Genomic DNA, 15,022 nt, shown 5'->3' on the forward strand with positions numbered 1-15,022 from the left:
TTTAAACAAGGGTAACAAAATATTATCATAATATTCAAGGAAAATGCATAAATATAAGATGCAGTTAAAAAAACAAGTGAGATCAGCTCAAGAATGATTGAAAAATGTGTAATGAATTGAAGCGAGGGTCAACGAGCTTGAGGTGGGACCCGGTGAAGCGAACGATTGATGCTACCGAGAAGTGGAGACAGAAAACTTGCGGTGAACATTTTTGAAATGCCACTTATTCTGATAAATTTTAATTTATATTTAATTTGAACTACACGTTAGATTAATTTGTAGGTGGTGTTTGCTGCAAAAAAAATTAAATACAGCAGATACAATCTTGGTTGGAGAAGTTGGATCATATGTTTGGGGTGTAGTGGCAACGAACAACAATACATATGCCCCCAGTGAGACAGGGTTTGGTGGCATTCCCGAAAATTTGAGAGCTGCCCAATTAAGTGATTCCACAGAAGGCCCCAGCTCGAGCCTCCATGAACTTGAGTCCACGAGCCGCTCTAAGCATCTGAGGGTTGAAAATAAAAAGAAAATGGGAGCTCCTTGCCTTAGAAGCCAGATATCACTGTTGTTGGTTTCATGCAGCAATGACCACAACACATCTCAAGCAACTTCTGTCCAGCAAGTGCTGCAAATTCTGAATGCGACTACAGAAATTTCTGAAGACTTGCTACTGAATTTGGTTTCTATGAAGTTGTTTGAAGATTCGAACCGAAGAGAGTTTTTCATCGGGATGCCCGTTGATCGTAAGGTGACTTACCTATGATATTTTTATGAGAGTAGAAGCATTTGAAGTTTTTTTATTTACAATTGTATGGGATATTTATATTTTATTGTTTTTCATTTTGCTATGGATATTTAAACTACTTGGGACATGTCGTATTACTTGAGAGTTTTTCATTTTTCGTTACATTTTTATCTACTTCTGCAACGTTATTTGATTATGTTAGTTTTGTTCGTAACCTTATATGTAGCTAATTCATTGATGCTTATGTGTTAGTCACTTCGACACCGAAATACATGTATGCAACCAAAGAAAGACGGAAGAGGAGAGTTGTAGCTATCGTATGATTGATGCATGAATATTATAACTCGTACATAGAACACTCTTGCATGAAATTTTCATATGCTGGCAACAAATGAGAGTTGATTGCGGGTCAGCCAACAAAATTTAGTAATTTGAAGTACATGACACAGGCAGTATTCACTGATTTATTGGAGTAATTACACAGAAATCATGAACTTCATAGTTCATCCAGGATAACTTCACGAGGGGTGTTGGCGATAACTCTTTACATATTATCGCAAAATGAATCAATGTGAGCAATAGAGTTATTTCAACACTCCTTTGAAATAATTTACAAATATTTCTCAGTAAGGTTGAATGCACTTGTAAGTTTTCTTCACAAGTCACAAAAATCAACAGATCTTATGTTCAAACGAACCCTCACAGAGATTTCACATGACGCGCGGTACATGCTATACTTTAAGGTAATTTTTATTTATTACAATCAATTTTCAAATAAATGTCGTTATCACATGACCCTTTTTTATCTTTCTAAAATTGTATTGGAGTAATCGATGGAACATATTGATGCGCGTGTTCCAAATAATGAGAACATCTTATTCATCGGCCGTTATGGGTCATCGACGTAGTGTCATGGTGGTATGCGACTTTAACATGTGTTTCACCTTTGTCATTGTCAGTTGGGAGAGCATTACACATGCAGTCAAATTTTCAAAATTGTAACATGGAATAACAAACACAACTTCCCACATCCGCCAATTGGTACGCTTGAGACTAAGTTGCTCTTCTAACTCATTTTTCCTCAATACTAATCATGCAATTCACATCAGTTAAACACTAATTGGTTGATGTTGGATATCCGTTGCTGCGAGGATATCTAAAAGCTCATTCTGATACGAGATATCACATACCTAACTTTGAACAAGCCAACAATGTCACATGGGGCAGAAAAAAATGTTCAATAAAAGACATTTCTTCTTACGCGGTGTCATTAAGAGGACTTTTGATGTGTGAAAAAAAAAGGGCAATACTTTGCGATATATAATCTTACCCGTTTCCTAAACAAATGTGGATTGTGATTGTCACGATGACTCTCCACAATTCCATTCGGTGGCATTCATCCCGCAAAAACATTGACTTCTGTAAGGCGGACGAGGATCATGAGTATATACCTGCCGAGGCATTTGAGTACCGTCTTAGACAATGTTTGTCACAGGCTGAAAATGATTCTTCTCCAGACATGTACTAAAGACAGAGAAGTGCAAGCGAGATGACAGAGTTGAGGGAACAAATTATGGTTGCGATAATAGAAGGTGATTTTAATATTCATCAAATTACTAATTGTAATGGTTGTTAAAGAGAATCACTATTTATTGTATTTGTAGTTCATCATGTCATGTTTATTTTCATTCATTGTGTATTTGATATTGATTGTTTGGGCTGTTTGTAAGTGTTTTTTTCTTTTTGCATTATTTTTGTTTTTCTTTTGATGGGTTTTGAAGGTTTGTGATGAGATATTTGACCTTATAGGTTCTTCCGGATGGCTTGTTTCACAGTTGATTGGTGTCACTCCTGAAACTAATGAAGGCAGTGCTACGGTTTTTTAGGTTCTTCTGAATGACCCTTTTTGGTGATATGCATATGTGATACACACGAGCTGAGTATTATGCGGGTTAAAAGCAACCAAAAACTCTTTTTTATAAGGTCTATTGTATTCTTGTCGTGACAGATTCGTTGGTTGATATACTGAAGTCTCTGAGACTTCACAAATACATTAAACTATAATTAATTGTTTCTTTTATCAATTCTTACTTGTGTTATATCTAATGAGATGTCTTTTAAAGCATTCAAGAAAGATGACCTCGAGAATTTCTGATACCTCCCGAGGAGTGCACTGCTACTGTGGACTTCAATTTTCCATGCTAACTTCACCTCAGATACATAGCTATGGGAGACACTTTTACAAATATCCGCAAAGAGTCACAAAAAACTATTTTTTTTTTAGCTGATAAAATGGAAGATTCCACTGCCGAGAGTGACCTGGCATGGAGAGTATCCTTGAAGAATGGCTTAGCACGTGACATATATCGTCTACATTTTAACAATAATATTTAAATGTTATATTAGAAGTCTTTTTTTAATTTTAGCAATCATGATACTCACTGTTAAGTGAGGTGAATATCTTTTTTTTTTTTTTTTTTGTAACGTTTTGCATTGAATTTTTGTTTTTGAAATATAAAATGTATTTGTATGAATGCAAACAACATTAATATACAATGGCAGAATGGTCATTTGTGTAGAAACAGTTGCAGCACTGTTGTTTTCAAACTGCAAAAAATAAACATACAACCAGCTTATCCGCAGTAGCTTTTGCGCAGCAGCTTCCTGCGACAGCTTTTGCACAGCAGCTTCCTGTGGCAGTTGTTGCACAACAACTTATTATTAAGTTGTAGCTGCCCAAAACAGATCCTTAATCAGCTAAAAAAACTCAAAAATTTAAATTTTGATTTTATTCAAAAGCTCTCAATGCATCCAGATTTTAAATTTCTTCAATATAATCAATCATCATATAATTTTCCACTGAAACTACAAGCGACAACAAAACACACAAGTTGGTAACAAACAAAAGCTGTTGGTAACAAACAAAAGCTGGAGCACATTCAAGCCACTAAAAGAGGAACCACAAAACGCACAAGTTGGTAACAGAAATAGAAGCATAAACTAGAATATGAATGGTTCAAGAAATAGCAAGGCTAAGCCAAGCCCCCAAAATATCATATATTATTTTGGCAGCAGTGATCCAAGGCCCTAAGACGGCATACATCAGAATTTATATCCGAGATTATGATTGCAACATGCCAACTAGTAGTACAAATAAATTGGATTAACAATAAATTATTAAATTATTCAACTTGAAAAGAAATCATATGAGTTATGATTATTGAAAAACACAACGTAAATAAAACAAGGTTGAAAACTAAATTCCAACACTTGATGGAAGGTATAACCACAGGAAATTCAAGTCAGATCAATAATATAGAGGACTGACTTGAACATTACCGTTTATTAGTCCAAAATATATGAGATGCCAAATTAAAACTAGCGAAGCATGCGCAATTAGTTTGCCAAAGTATTATGAGTCTACATGTAATATACCTTAAATCATAAATTCAAAAAGTAAAATCTATCATATTGTGAATATATCAAAAAATTAAATTAATAATTTAATTATTACAACGAAAATGGATATAGTAATATTATAATACAGTTAATAGTTTGTAGCTAAGAAAAAGCTGCCTCAATCTATTTAAGTGCCATTATATATTTCATTCAAAACCTTAAGAGAGTAGAAACGAACTAAAAAATAATTCACCAAAAACACGAGTCAAGGTTTTATCTAGATTTATAAATATTAAGGAAAACTGCAATTATTCTACAAAGTCTACCATATATATAAATAAAGTCGCAAAAGATAAATTATTAACACATTCTCTAAAGCCTGCTCAGTGTACATTGACACAAAAGTCGTACAAAATAAAATATAGTTTTATTGAAGAAATTCTATTTAAAAAATATTATTTTGAAGATGAATTAGATGAATCTACAATTGCAAAAACACTTGATCATAAACTTGAGCATAAACTTGAACAAGAGTTATAATCCAAATTTATTTCAGCTTAACTTTTATTCGAAATCAAACTTAAAACTCAAAGTGAACCTACAGTTTTAGTAGAAGCTTAATTGTAGAAAGAACCTAAATGTAATATTCAGTTGGACTTTGGGCTTCTATATGGAACTGAATTTACTCTTAAATAAGAATTTGAACTTTCTAATAGACGTGTATAAATTTGAATACATTTTTCATTGTGAAGTTGAGCAAATAGTGCCCATTTATTTTGTTAAATAAATTAGAAAACTGATTATTTAATCCTTGATAAAGCATCTAAGGAAATTATATGTACAAAAAAACAAGAATTATTTTTACTATTAATGCTTGGTTCCTTGATTTTTGAACTCAAAAATAAAACCTCAAGGAAAAAAAAACCTAAATTGCAGCAATCCTTCAGAGAGTTTGTTAATAACAAATGCTATAGAGGCTGTTCGTTAACAGTTTCAATGGTGTACTGCAATGTAAATACATGAATTTTAAAAATTTTAATGTTTGGTATGCTGTAAATAAAAAAGATGTGCTTTTATGAGGTACTTTAAGTTTACCGCAAAGCTACTTTGGCTTGTAAATTAATTGCGCTCAATTTAGCTGACAAAAAAGTAGGCCGCACTCGCGCTCATCCTGCAAAATGTATGTCTCCTGCTCGCTCAAATTTCCACGTCTGCCTGCCGCAAAAAATTTGCAAACTCTCTTGCCATGCAGATCTCTCCTATGAAAAGAAAAAAATTGCGTAAATAAGACATATGCAGCGCTGCGTACGATAGCCAGTAGGAGAATGTCACGTATGTTGCGGCGGTCCTACCGCAGTTAAATTATAAAAGAAATAGAAATTTTGCCGCACGTGACCCGTCGACCCGACCCGCGACGGTAACTCGATTGTAACCTGAGGAAATCTGAGTATTGCTAATGTGATTTGACAAAAATTAAGCCGACCAAATTGGAAACGCTATATTTATCCCTACAGATATCGAGCTGCAGGTTAGGGGTTGCTCTTGAAGCTCCTTGTTCTTCAGCTGCCCGTAGTGATTCTAATTGTTGTTGCTTTTGGCAGTGTTAGTCTCTCTTTAAGAAAGCGTTTTTTGGAGGCACTCGGGGCGAGCCCCGCAACAAGGCGTAAGGCATTCTGCCCCAAGCCTACGAGGGAGGCGTAAATCGCACGAGGCTTACGCCCAGAAAAAGGCGAAGCACAATACGCGTCTCACGAAGCGTACGCTCACCTCCTAATCGAATAAAAAGGGTAAAAATCCCCATTCTAAATACCTATCCGATTTGAGCTTCTCGCGCACACAGTCATCCCCCATAGGCACTCTGCTTCCACCATCACACAGAGTCAAAGAAGATCCCGACACCAACTGCTTCATCCCTCGGACAGTCGCACGCAGGTAATCTCGTACAGGCTCGTCTGCGTCGTTTTCATCTTGCACGCAGGCGATCTTCGTCTCTCACGCAGGCGATCTTCGTCTCTCACGCAGGCTTGGATCGGGCTCATCTACGTTGTCTTCTCCCACACTCACATCGTCTCCTCTCCCGTACCCGCATTGTTTCTCCTGCAGTAGCCAAGCCAGTGAGGATTTCGTCTTTTTGGTTACTGTAGAATGTAGGCACAGTGAAATTTTATAAATTTTTTGGTTGCTTTAGCCGGTGAAGTGGCCAATACAGTGAAATTTAATTGTTTTTTAATTTTTTATGCTTCAATGAGGTTTAATTTATCATTTCACTGTGGCTACACTAATTTCAGTGTAGCTGCTAAAGTGAATTGCAACTTTTTTATATTTATGTTATAGATTTACTAGAGAACACTCTAGCTACAATAAACCATAATTTTGTTTTATGTGCATGACAATAAACAATAAACAAACTCAATGAAACATAATTCAGATGTATGTTTTAAAATTAAGCGTGTAGTGGAACAATAAATAAGATGAAGCAACATCTTGTCGGCACAAATGAGGGCATTAAGCCATGTACTAAAACCCCTACTGAAGTTCAAGAGAGATGCAAAAATTAAAAGACAATGTGATAGTGCACTAAATGACATTAGAAGTAGTGCAACAAATTCATCATTAGTTGACCCTTCCCAAAGACTACCTAAAGTTAGAGGTCCAATGGATTCTTTCACCAAAACATAAGCAAGAAATTCTACTCTAAATTTTAAGTGGAAAAAAGAAGAAATAAAAGAAGCATGCAGGGCAATTGGAAGATTATGCTATTCAGCTAGATTGACATTTAATGCTTGTCAATGACTCATATTTCATGTCTATGTTTGAAGCAGTTTCTAATTTTAGACCTAGTTTTACTCCGCCTACAATGCATGATTTGAGAACTTGGATACTCAAAGATAAGTTTGTTATAATCAATAAGATGTTAGAGAAGCATAAGAAATGAGTACATATGGATACTCGATTATGTCAGACAGTTGAGCAGATGGAAAAAGTAGAACTTTAATTAAATTTCTTATGAACAGTCTAGTTGAGCCATTTTTCCACAGACATGTGGATGCTTCTAATACTATACAAAGTGGTAAGTTACTATTCACTTATTTGGATGACGTGATTGATAAAGTGGGGAAACAATATGGTGAAAATTATAAAAGATAATTGATCAAATTATGTGAATGCCCGTAAAAAAATAACAGAGAAAAGACAACATATTTATTGGGCAGCATGTGCAATACATTGTATTGAACTAGTGTTAGAAGATATCAGGGAGTTGGAAGATACACGATAACACACTTACAAAATCAAAACAAGAAGTTAAATTCATTTATGGGCACACATAGGTTTCTAGTTTGATGAGATCTTTTACAAAGAAGAAGGAACTCGTTCGTCCAACCATCACAGGGTTTGCTACGATGTATTTGATCCTTCAAAGCATTTACAAGCAGAAACAACCACTTCAAACAATGTTCTCCTTAGAAGCTTGGTGTTCTATTCAATGGTCAAAGAAGACAAAAGGTATAAAAGCTCAAGTTGTTATTTTGTTTGATCCACATTTTTGGGGTCATCTTGGTTATTGTATCAAAAATATTGTGTCGCTTGTAAATGTTTTAAGAGAGCTTGACTCAGAAGAAAGAGCAGTCATGAGTTATATTTATGAGTTAATAGATTCAGCAAAAGAAAATTTTGATTTTAATTATAGGCATAATGAAAAGAAGTATGAACCCATTTGAAGAAAAGTTGATGCAAAATGGGAAGTCCAACTTCATAAACCACTATATATAATTGATCATTATTTAAACCCTCAATTTCACTTTGAGGATAATTTTTTTAATAATGATGAGGTAAAAAAAAATGTTAATTGATTGTATGGAAAGAATGTTAGATTATGAAGATCCTCTTAGAGCTGATATTCAACTATAATTGTATAATAACTTACGAGTAGACTTTGGTAGTATGGTTGTTATGGATTCAAGAAAGTTGAGATCTCCCGCTGATTGGTGGATGAGATTTGATCGGAAAATACCTGAGTTAACAAATTTTACGATTCAAGTTCTTAGCCTCACATGGAGTTTATCAGGTTGTGAATGAAATTGGAGCACTTTTGAATCGGTAATACTTTTAACATTGTCAATATCGGTCCCGAGCCTGGATGTGAAAAGTGGAGTGTTGCGTTAGGTAGTTGACGGCTAGTGTAAAACTTATAAAAAAAATCATGACATTAATCATTTTGATCATTTTGTACGTGATAAGGCGTCCCCTGAAAGCGACGCGCTGTATGACCTGAATACAGTTACATGTGTGCAAGGGCCGCTACACCGGTGTCCAAGTGTAGTGTCAAATAAGTAAGGGTTCCCATATTATAGACGGATGCGATAAATAAGTTAGTCCATGAAACTAAAATTAGGATAGCTTAGAATATATGTACTCTCAATGGTAAATTAATGAAATTAGTTGATATTATGATTCATAGAAAGATAAATATCTTATGTATTCAAGAAATTAAATGAGTTAGAGAAAAAGCTAAGGAGGTTGATAAATTCGTTTTTAAACTGTGGTATTCTTGTAAGAATCACACTATAAATGTGTAGGTATAATTATAGATAAAGAATTTGAAAGATAATGTTATAAAAATTAATAGAGTTAGAGATAGAATTCTAACCCTTAGGATTATTGTTGCTACTAAAATTTTTTATATTATAAGTGTTTATGCTCCTCAAGTAGGTTTAGATATAGATTTTAAACATAAATTCTGGAATGACTTAGAAAAATTAATACAAATAATATCTCTTGAAGAAAAAAATTTTACTGGAGACTTAAATGGAAATGTCGATAAAGCGATAGAAGATTTCAAAAATATTCATGGTGGCTACGGTTTTGGAGTGATTAATGAAGGTAGTCATATTAGATTTTGTTTTGGTGTATGAATTTGTTTACTAACACTTTATTCAAGAAAAGAAAATAACATCTTATTACTTATAAGAATGGATCTAATGAAACATGAATTGCTTATTTTCTTATGAGAAAAAGAGATTGACAAGATTGTAAAGATTGTAAGATCATTCCAAGTGAGAATTTAAATTCCCAACATCAATTATTAGTTCTAGATTTTAAGATGAAGAATTATAAAATAAAAAAATATTAGAATTCAACATCATAGAATTAGATGTGGTACCTAAAAGACACAAATTCAATTATTTTTATGCGTAAAATTCAAGATTTCAAAATTTGTGATGTTCATGAAGAAACAAATGCTGATGGGGATAAAGTAACAAACAATATTAAATAAACGACAAAAGATGTACTTGGAGAATCAAAAGTAAAAGTTCCTATAAATAAAAATAATTGGTAGTGGAATAATAATGTGCAAGAAATGATAAAATATAAGAAGTTTTGTTATAAAAATTAGTTTAAATGTAAAAACTTAGAGAATTGGGAAAAATATTAAACGACCAACAACGAGTCTAAAAGAATTATTTGTGATGCTAAAAATTCTGCTTATAATAACCTTAATAATATATTAGACACCAAGAAGAGTGAAAAATATATGTATAAACTAGCCAAACAAAGAAAAAAGAAAAATTAAGATTTAACTCAAGTGTATTAAAGATGAAAATCAAAAAGTATTTTTCTTAAAAAAAAATATTCAACATAGATGAGTGAGTTCATTTTGATAAAATTTTTAATGAAATTTCTGATAATACGATCAACCTTAGTGATCTTAATATTGTTAATAATAATAAAACGTTTCATTTTTACCGCCGCATTAGTTAAGAAGAAGTTGAAGAGGCTTTAAAGAAAATCAAGGGTGGAAAGGCTGTAGAACCTGATGATATCCCAATTGAGGCGTAAATATATTTAGGAGATTTGAGAGTTTCCTAGCCTTACCAAACTCTTTAATATTATTACAAAAACTAAAAAGATGTTTGAGGAGTGGAAGAAGATTATTTTGGTCCCCATGTTTAAGAATAAAGGGGATGCACAAGAGTGTGCAAATTATAGAAGAATTAAGTTGATGTTCCATACTTTAAAATTATGGGAGAGGGTAATTGAACATAGGCTAAGATGTATTACAAAGATTTCTCATAATCAATTTGGATTTATGTCAGGTCTACCATGTAAGCTATACACTTATTGAAAGGTTTTGATAAAAGAGTTCAGAGATAATAAGGTGGATCGACATTTAATTTTTATTGATTTAGAAAAAGCCTACAATAAGGTTCCAAGAGACATCCTTTGGAGAGTTCTCGAGAAGAAAGGTGTTGATATGACTTATATTCAAGTCATTAAAGAAATGTACACTAGCGTTGTTACTTGTGTTTGAACAGGATGATTGACAAAATATTTTCCTATTTTTGTTGGATTACATCAGACATCGGCTTTAAGCCCATCTCTTTTTGCCTTAGTTATGGATGGTCATACTGGACATTTACAGGAGGATGTACCGTGGTGTATCCTTTTTGTTGACAATATCCTTCTCATGCATAAGACGAGAGAAAAAGCATAGGAAAAATTAGAGAGGGACGTCTTAGATGGTTTAGTCACATTAGCCGTCGATCATCTGATGATCCAATTAAAAGAATAGATGTTTTAGATTCGACTTATGTTAAGAAAAGCAAAGGTAGCCCTATGAAGACTTGGGCTTATTATATAAAAAATGATCTTAATTTATTAGAATTAAATGAAAATATGACTCTAAATAAGATGCAATGGAGAAAAAGGATTCGTGTAACCAACCCCACTTAGTGGAATTAAGGCTTTGTTGTTGTTGTTGTTATTGTTCAGACCTTAAAAGATCATTGGCTTATTACATTCACATACATATAGAATTAACTTCAAAGAATTTTGTCATCAGCTGCTTTTTAAGTACTCTTTCTAATTATTTATAGCACTGGTCTAAGCTTCAATTCCTCCAAAAATGACATACCTGGCCTGAAGCAGGGAAATTGTAAGAAGCAGGAGACGTTCTCTTCCAGTAGTTTCAGCTTTGACCTGTTTAGGAAAAATGTGATTAACTCCATCAGAACTAAATAGCCCAATTATTGTATAACTTGTCATTTGTTGATACATAATTCTAAATTCCTTGTAACATCATTACATGGTACCATTTAAGCAAAAGAGAACAATATATCACATGCACAGTAAGAAAATTAATGTGCAGTTGTGCCAAAGTTTCTTTGCCAATGCAGCAACTGCAGCGTGCAGTGCAGTAAATAAAGCAGCACAAGAGAATAATGCAAGACAAATACAGAATCAAACATTGCCCAATACATTTTCACCATCACGAGCATCAAAACTATCAAAAAGTTAAATTAATAAGAAAAACTATATTCCTACATCAAATAGGAGTCATAACCTAAAGAATTTGTTAGAACAATGAAATCTTAGAATAGCTCTCTGAATAGTATCATCTATATAATTTTGAAAGACATGCAAGGTTTAAATTAAAGTTAGTGGAAGACTAATTATTAAATGTTGCATATGAAATTAAACTTGTGTGGCCTAAAATATAAACATAAACATATTTTGTATTATTTGATGAATATTATTTTATTTGTTATAATTATCTATTTAATTGAAGGTCATAAGTAAGTAATTAAAAGTGTAGTAAACTATAATTCACCAAAAATAGCATATTAAGCTTCTTTAAGGTTTTTGAATGTTAAGAGATATTATGAATATTTTGTTAGGACTATCTTACCTATTATTAGAATGCCTACAGAAGGTAGAATTTGTTTATGAGCATAAATATATATTTCATCCAGAGTGAAAGAATTCGAAATTGAGATCAATTCTACGTCTAAGCCTCTCTAGGAAACTAAACATGAATTTAAAATTGGGGTTGAAATTTAATCTAAACATATATTGCATCTAAAACCTGTAAGAATCCATGGATTCATGCCAAAAAAAGTCAAGATCTCACATATTTATGTGAAGGAAAGAAGTAATATCCCACATATTACTTTAAGAAAAAAAAAATTAAGAGCAATTGCTAGAAAAGAAGTTTTTATTGCATTTATTCAAAGTAAAAGTGCTAAAATTTATATAATAGTAGATTTTTTTTTTTTCAAAATAGGCTAGATGCATATTTTATTCATAGATAAGTTTCTGTAGTAACTTAATTCAAATGATTTAATTAAATAAGAAAAAATATAATCTCCATTACATGGAATCAGAACTCTAGGCTCTTTTCCAAAATTCTGCCTTCAAAAAAATTCCAGCTCTTTGAAAACTCAATTTGATCATATCATTCATTAAAGCATTACTTTCTATTCAGCCTTTCCAATTTCATCTAGGGAATTGAGTTTAATCCCCACCGAGACAAAAAGTTTTAATGCATATTGAGTTTAACCGCCACCAAGACCAAAAGTTTCCACTCCTCCACATATCTTAACTAATTTGTTTCCTATAACCTACAATTGCATCTCAATCACACTTTTTATATAGATGTAAAATCATTAACCCTCTTGTATATACTTGTCGTTGTCCTCATTTTGTCTTGTGGACCTCAACAACAGGGAGTCAAGGAGTCAACCTTGATTACACAACTTTATAACTCATTTTGTTTGCATGACTGTTGCTCAAAGCTAAAAGCCCTTAAAAAAATGTTTTCCGCAATTGAATTCAACTTGACTTTTAAACAACTTCATAGGAAATTCTCATTCATAATGCGTTTGAAACTCCTTGAGGATTTACAAAGTAAGTGGGACGATATGAAGAAATTCTACTGCAATGATAAATCTAAAATTATCAATGCAGTGTCATTCAGGAAGACATATAGAAGTGAACCAACACTTGATATAAGAAAAGATAGATAATGCCTTGACTAGCACACATAATATACTTATTCAACTGTAGTTTGTAGTGTGCTTACTAGAGATTTAAATGGTGGCATAGAATCCAATTTTGTCCGTGGAATCACACACAAGGGTAGATCTAGCAATGGAGGAAACAGTTAGCTGGAGAGAGAGAGAGAGAGAGAGAGAGAGAGAGAGTAGAGAATATTGTAATAAACTACAGAGAAATAGTTCAATTGAAGGAGATCATCCCTTTTAAATTAACCCTCCCATTTATAAAGGGGCATTTTCTCTATAAAAATTGTATAAACTATGATTACATACAGTTGGGGTCTCTGGTTGTTCAAGTTTGTCTTCTATTACCTTGGAAGTATAAACTTCATTATTTCTGGTCTCTTCTCCTCTGTGGATGCTGCATTCGGGCTTCTACAGTCTGCCATCATGTTTAGTCACAACATGCACATGATCAACCTTCTTTCTTGAGAACCTCATCCGCTTCGAGTCATGAATTTGTGGGCGACTAGATCAATATCCTGAGGGGTCATCTAGTATTCACCAGTATTTGCCTCCTTGTGCTCATAATTCTACACTCAAGTCAGTTGCATTCAGCACAGCCATACTCGGCCACTCATGCTCGCCTTCGCACTCGAGCACAATACATTTAATTATGCACATCTGAGTCGGATCATTTCTAAAACTCCTGTCCATTAGGGTCAGGCCCTTTCACAAGCCATGGCCAATAAGAGAAGGCCATTAAATCAATCTTCATTTTTATGGCATGTTATGGCCTCTTTCAATCATACATAATTAGTTTCCCTACTCGTCTCTTGGAAGCTGTGTTGCAAGAAGAATTAAAGATTAAATGCATTGAATTATTATAAAATTTAAATTCTACTTATGACAGGAAACTCTCTCTGATTTTGAAATCTAAACCTTATAAAAAAGATTATAAGATATTGCCAAATACATTTGCACTTCAACCTTTTTCTTCTATTTCTGTACTCGATTGTTTGATATGCATTTATAATATAATGGCGGATCTCAATGAAGCTAACACCGCCATCTCATATGATGAGTTACTAGAGGGACTGTTTATTAAGCGAAAACAGGAACGCGACCAGAAAATATAAAAAAGGCTGAGTAATAAAGTGAATGAGGGAGAGTTCGACTTCTTCTGATGTGGAGGCATCTCAGACGATTCTTGTGGGGATGACTATCATAGAGTTGGATTCGCTATTGGGCAATTCATCCATGGACTCTTCCACGGGATAGAGAGGAGCTAGGCAAATGCCAGGGGAATTGCCAACCCTAGATGATGTTGAAATTTCAAGGCTTCACAACTTCAACATGAGTGTAGATCAAATAGTATGTGGAAAAATCTTAGAAATTAAGTAAAAATTAAGAGAATACATATTGTGTCGTTTACTTTCCTTGTTTGCTTGCAATGTATATTACATATTGCGAGCTTTTCGGCTCCAATTCTCCCACAAAGAGTATTGGCTAGCTATATGTCGGTCAACTTTTTGATCGATTAGATTTAATTTTGAAAAATATGATATATGAAAATAATTTTTGAGCATTAATTTAAATATAAAGGATATATAGTTTGAGTTTTAAAAGTAGTATGTTTTAATTTTAGAAAAATGAGACCAAATGGATCTCATTAGTCTGATAGTTTGCATAATCGTGCCTGATACCGCGAATACTACACCTTCCCGAGAGATAAGTGTAGACCTCAGCGATAGACCCAATCCTGCAAACTAAGAGATTTGTGACATCCGTTTGGTCTGCGAACCTTTTATATATGACCGACAAATTCCCCTATTTAATACAAAAATTAAATAGGGTTTATTTTACCTGGGTTCCAAGTTCCCTATAGAGGCAAGCCCCTATAGTTAATTACATCCCAAATGACGGGAGTCACTTGAGAAAACTCTCGATAATGATCAATGGTTCTAGTCTTCAAGAATTCAAGGTTCAGGTTTTCAAGGTAGGATGAGGAAAACCAAATGGGAATGGCACAATGAGGAACACTTATTTTCAGGAGTCCAAAGGAAGGAGAAGGTAGGGGATGTCACTGATCCGAGGTAAA

At 33.5% G+C, this 15,022-nt stretch overlaps 1 protein-coding gene across 1 annotated transcript in view; it reads right to left on the reverse strand.

Annotated features, from left to right (window-relative positions):
* LOC110028197 overlaps positions 1–15,022 on the reverse strand; it is a 91,697-nt gene that overhangs the window by 29,887 nt on the left and 46,788 nt on the right. The window contains exon 13 of the mRNA XM_020729945.1: positions 11,061–11,125. Within this exon, the coding sequence (XP_020585604.1) occupies positions 11,061–11,125 (65 nt within the window). The remainder of the gene's footprint in view (positions 1–11,060; positions 11,126–15,022) is intronic.

The sequence above is a fragment of the Phalaenopsis equestris genome, unplaced genomic scaffold, assembly GCF_001263595.1.
Source record: "Phalaenopsis equestris unplaced genomic scaffold, ASM126359v1 Scaffold000504, whole genome shotgun sequence".
NCBI classification, from domain to species: Eukaryota; Viridiplantae; Streptophyta; class Magnoliopsida; order Asparagales; family Orchidaceae; genus Phalaenopsis; species Phalaenopsis equestris.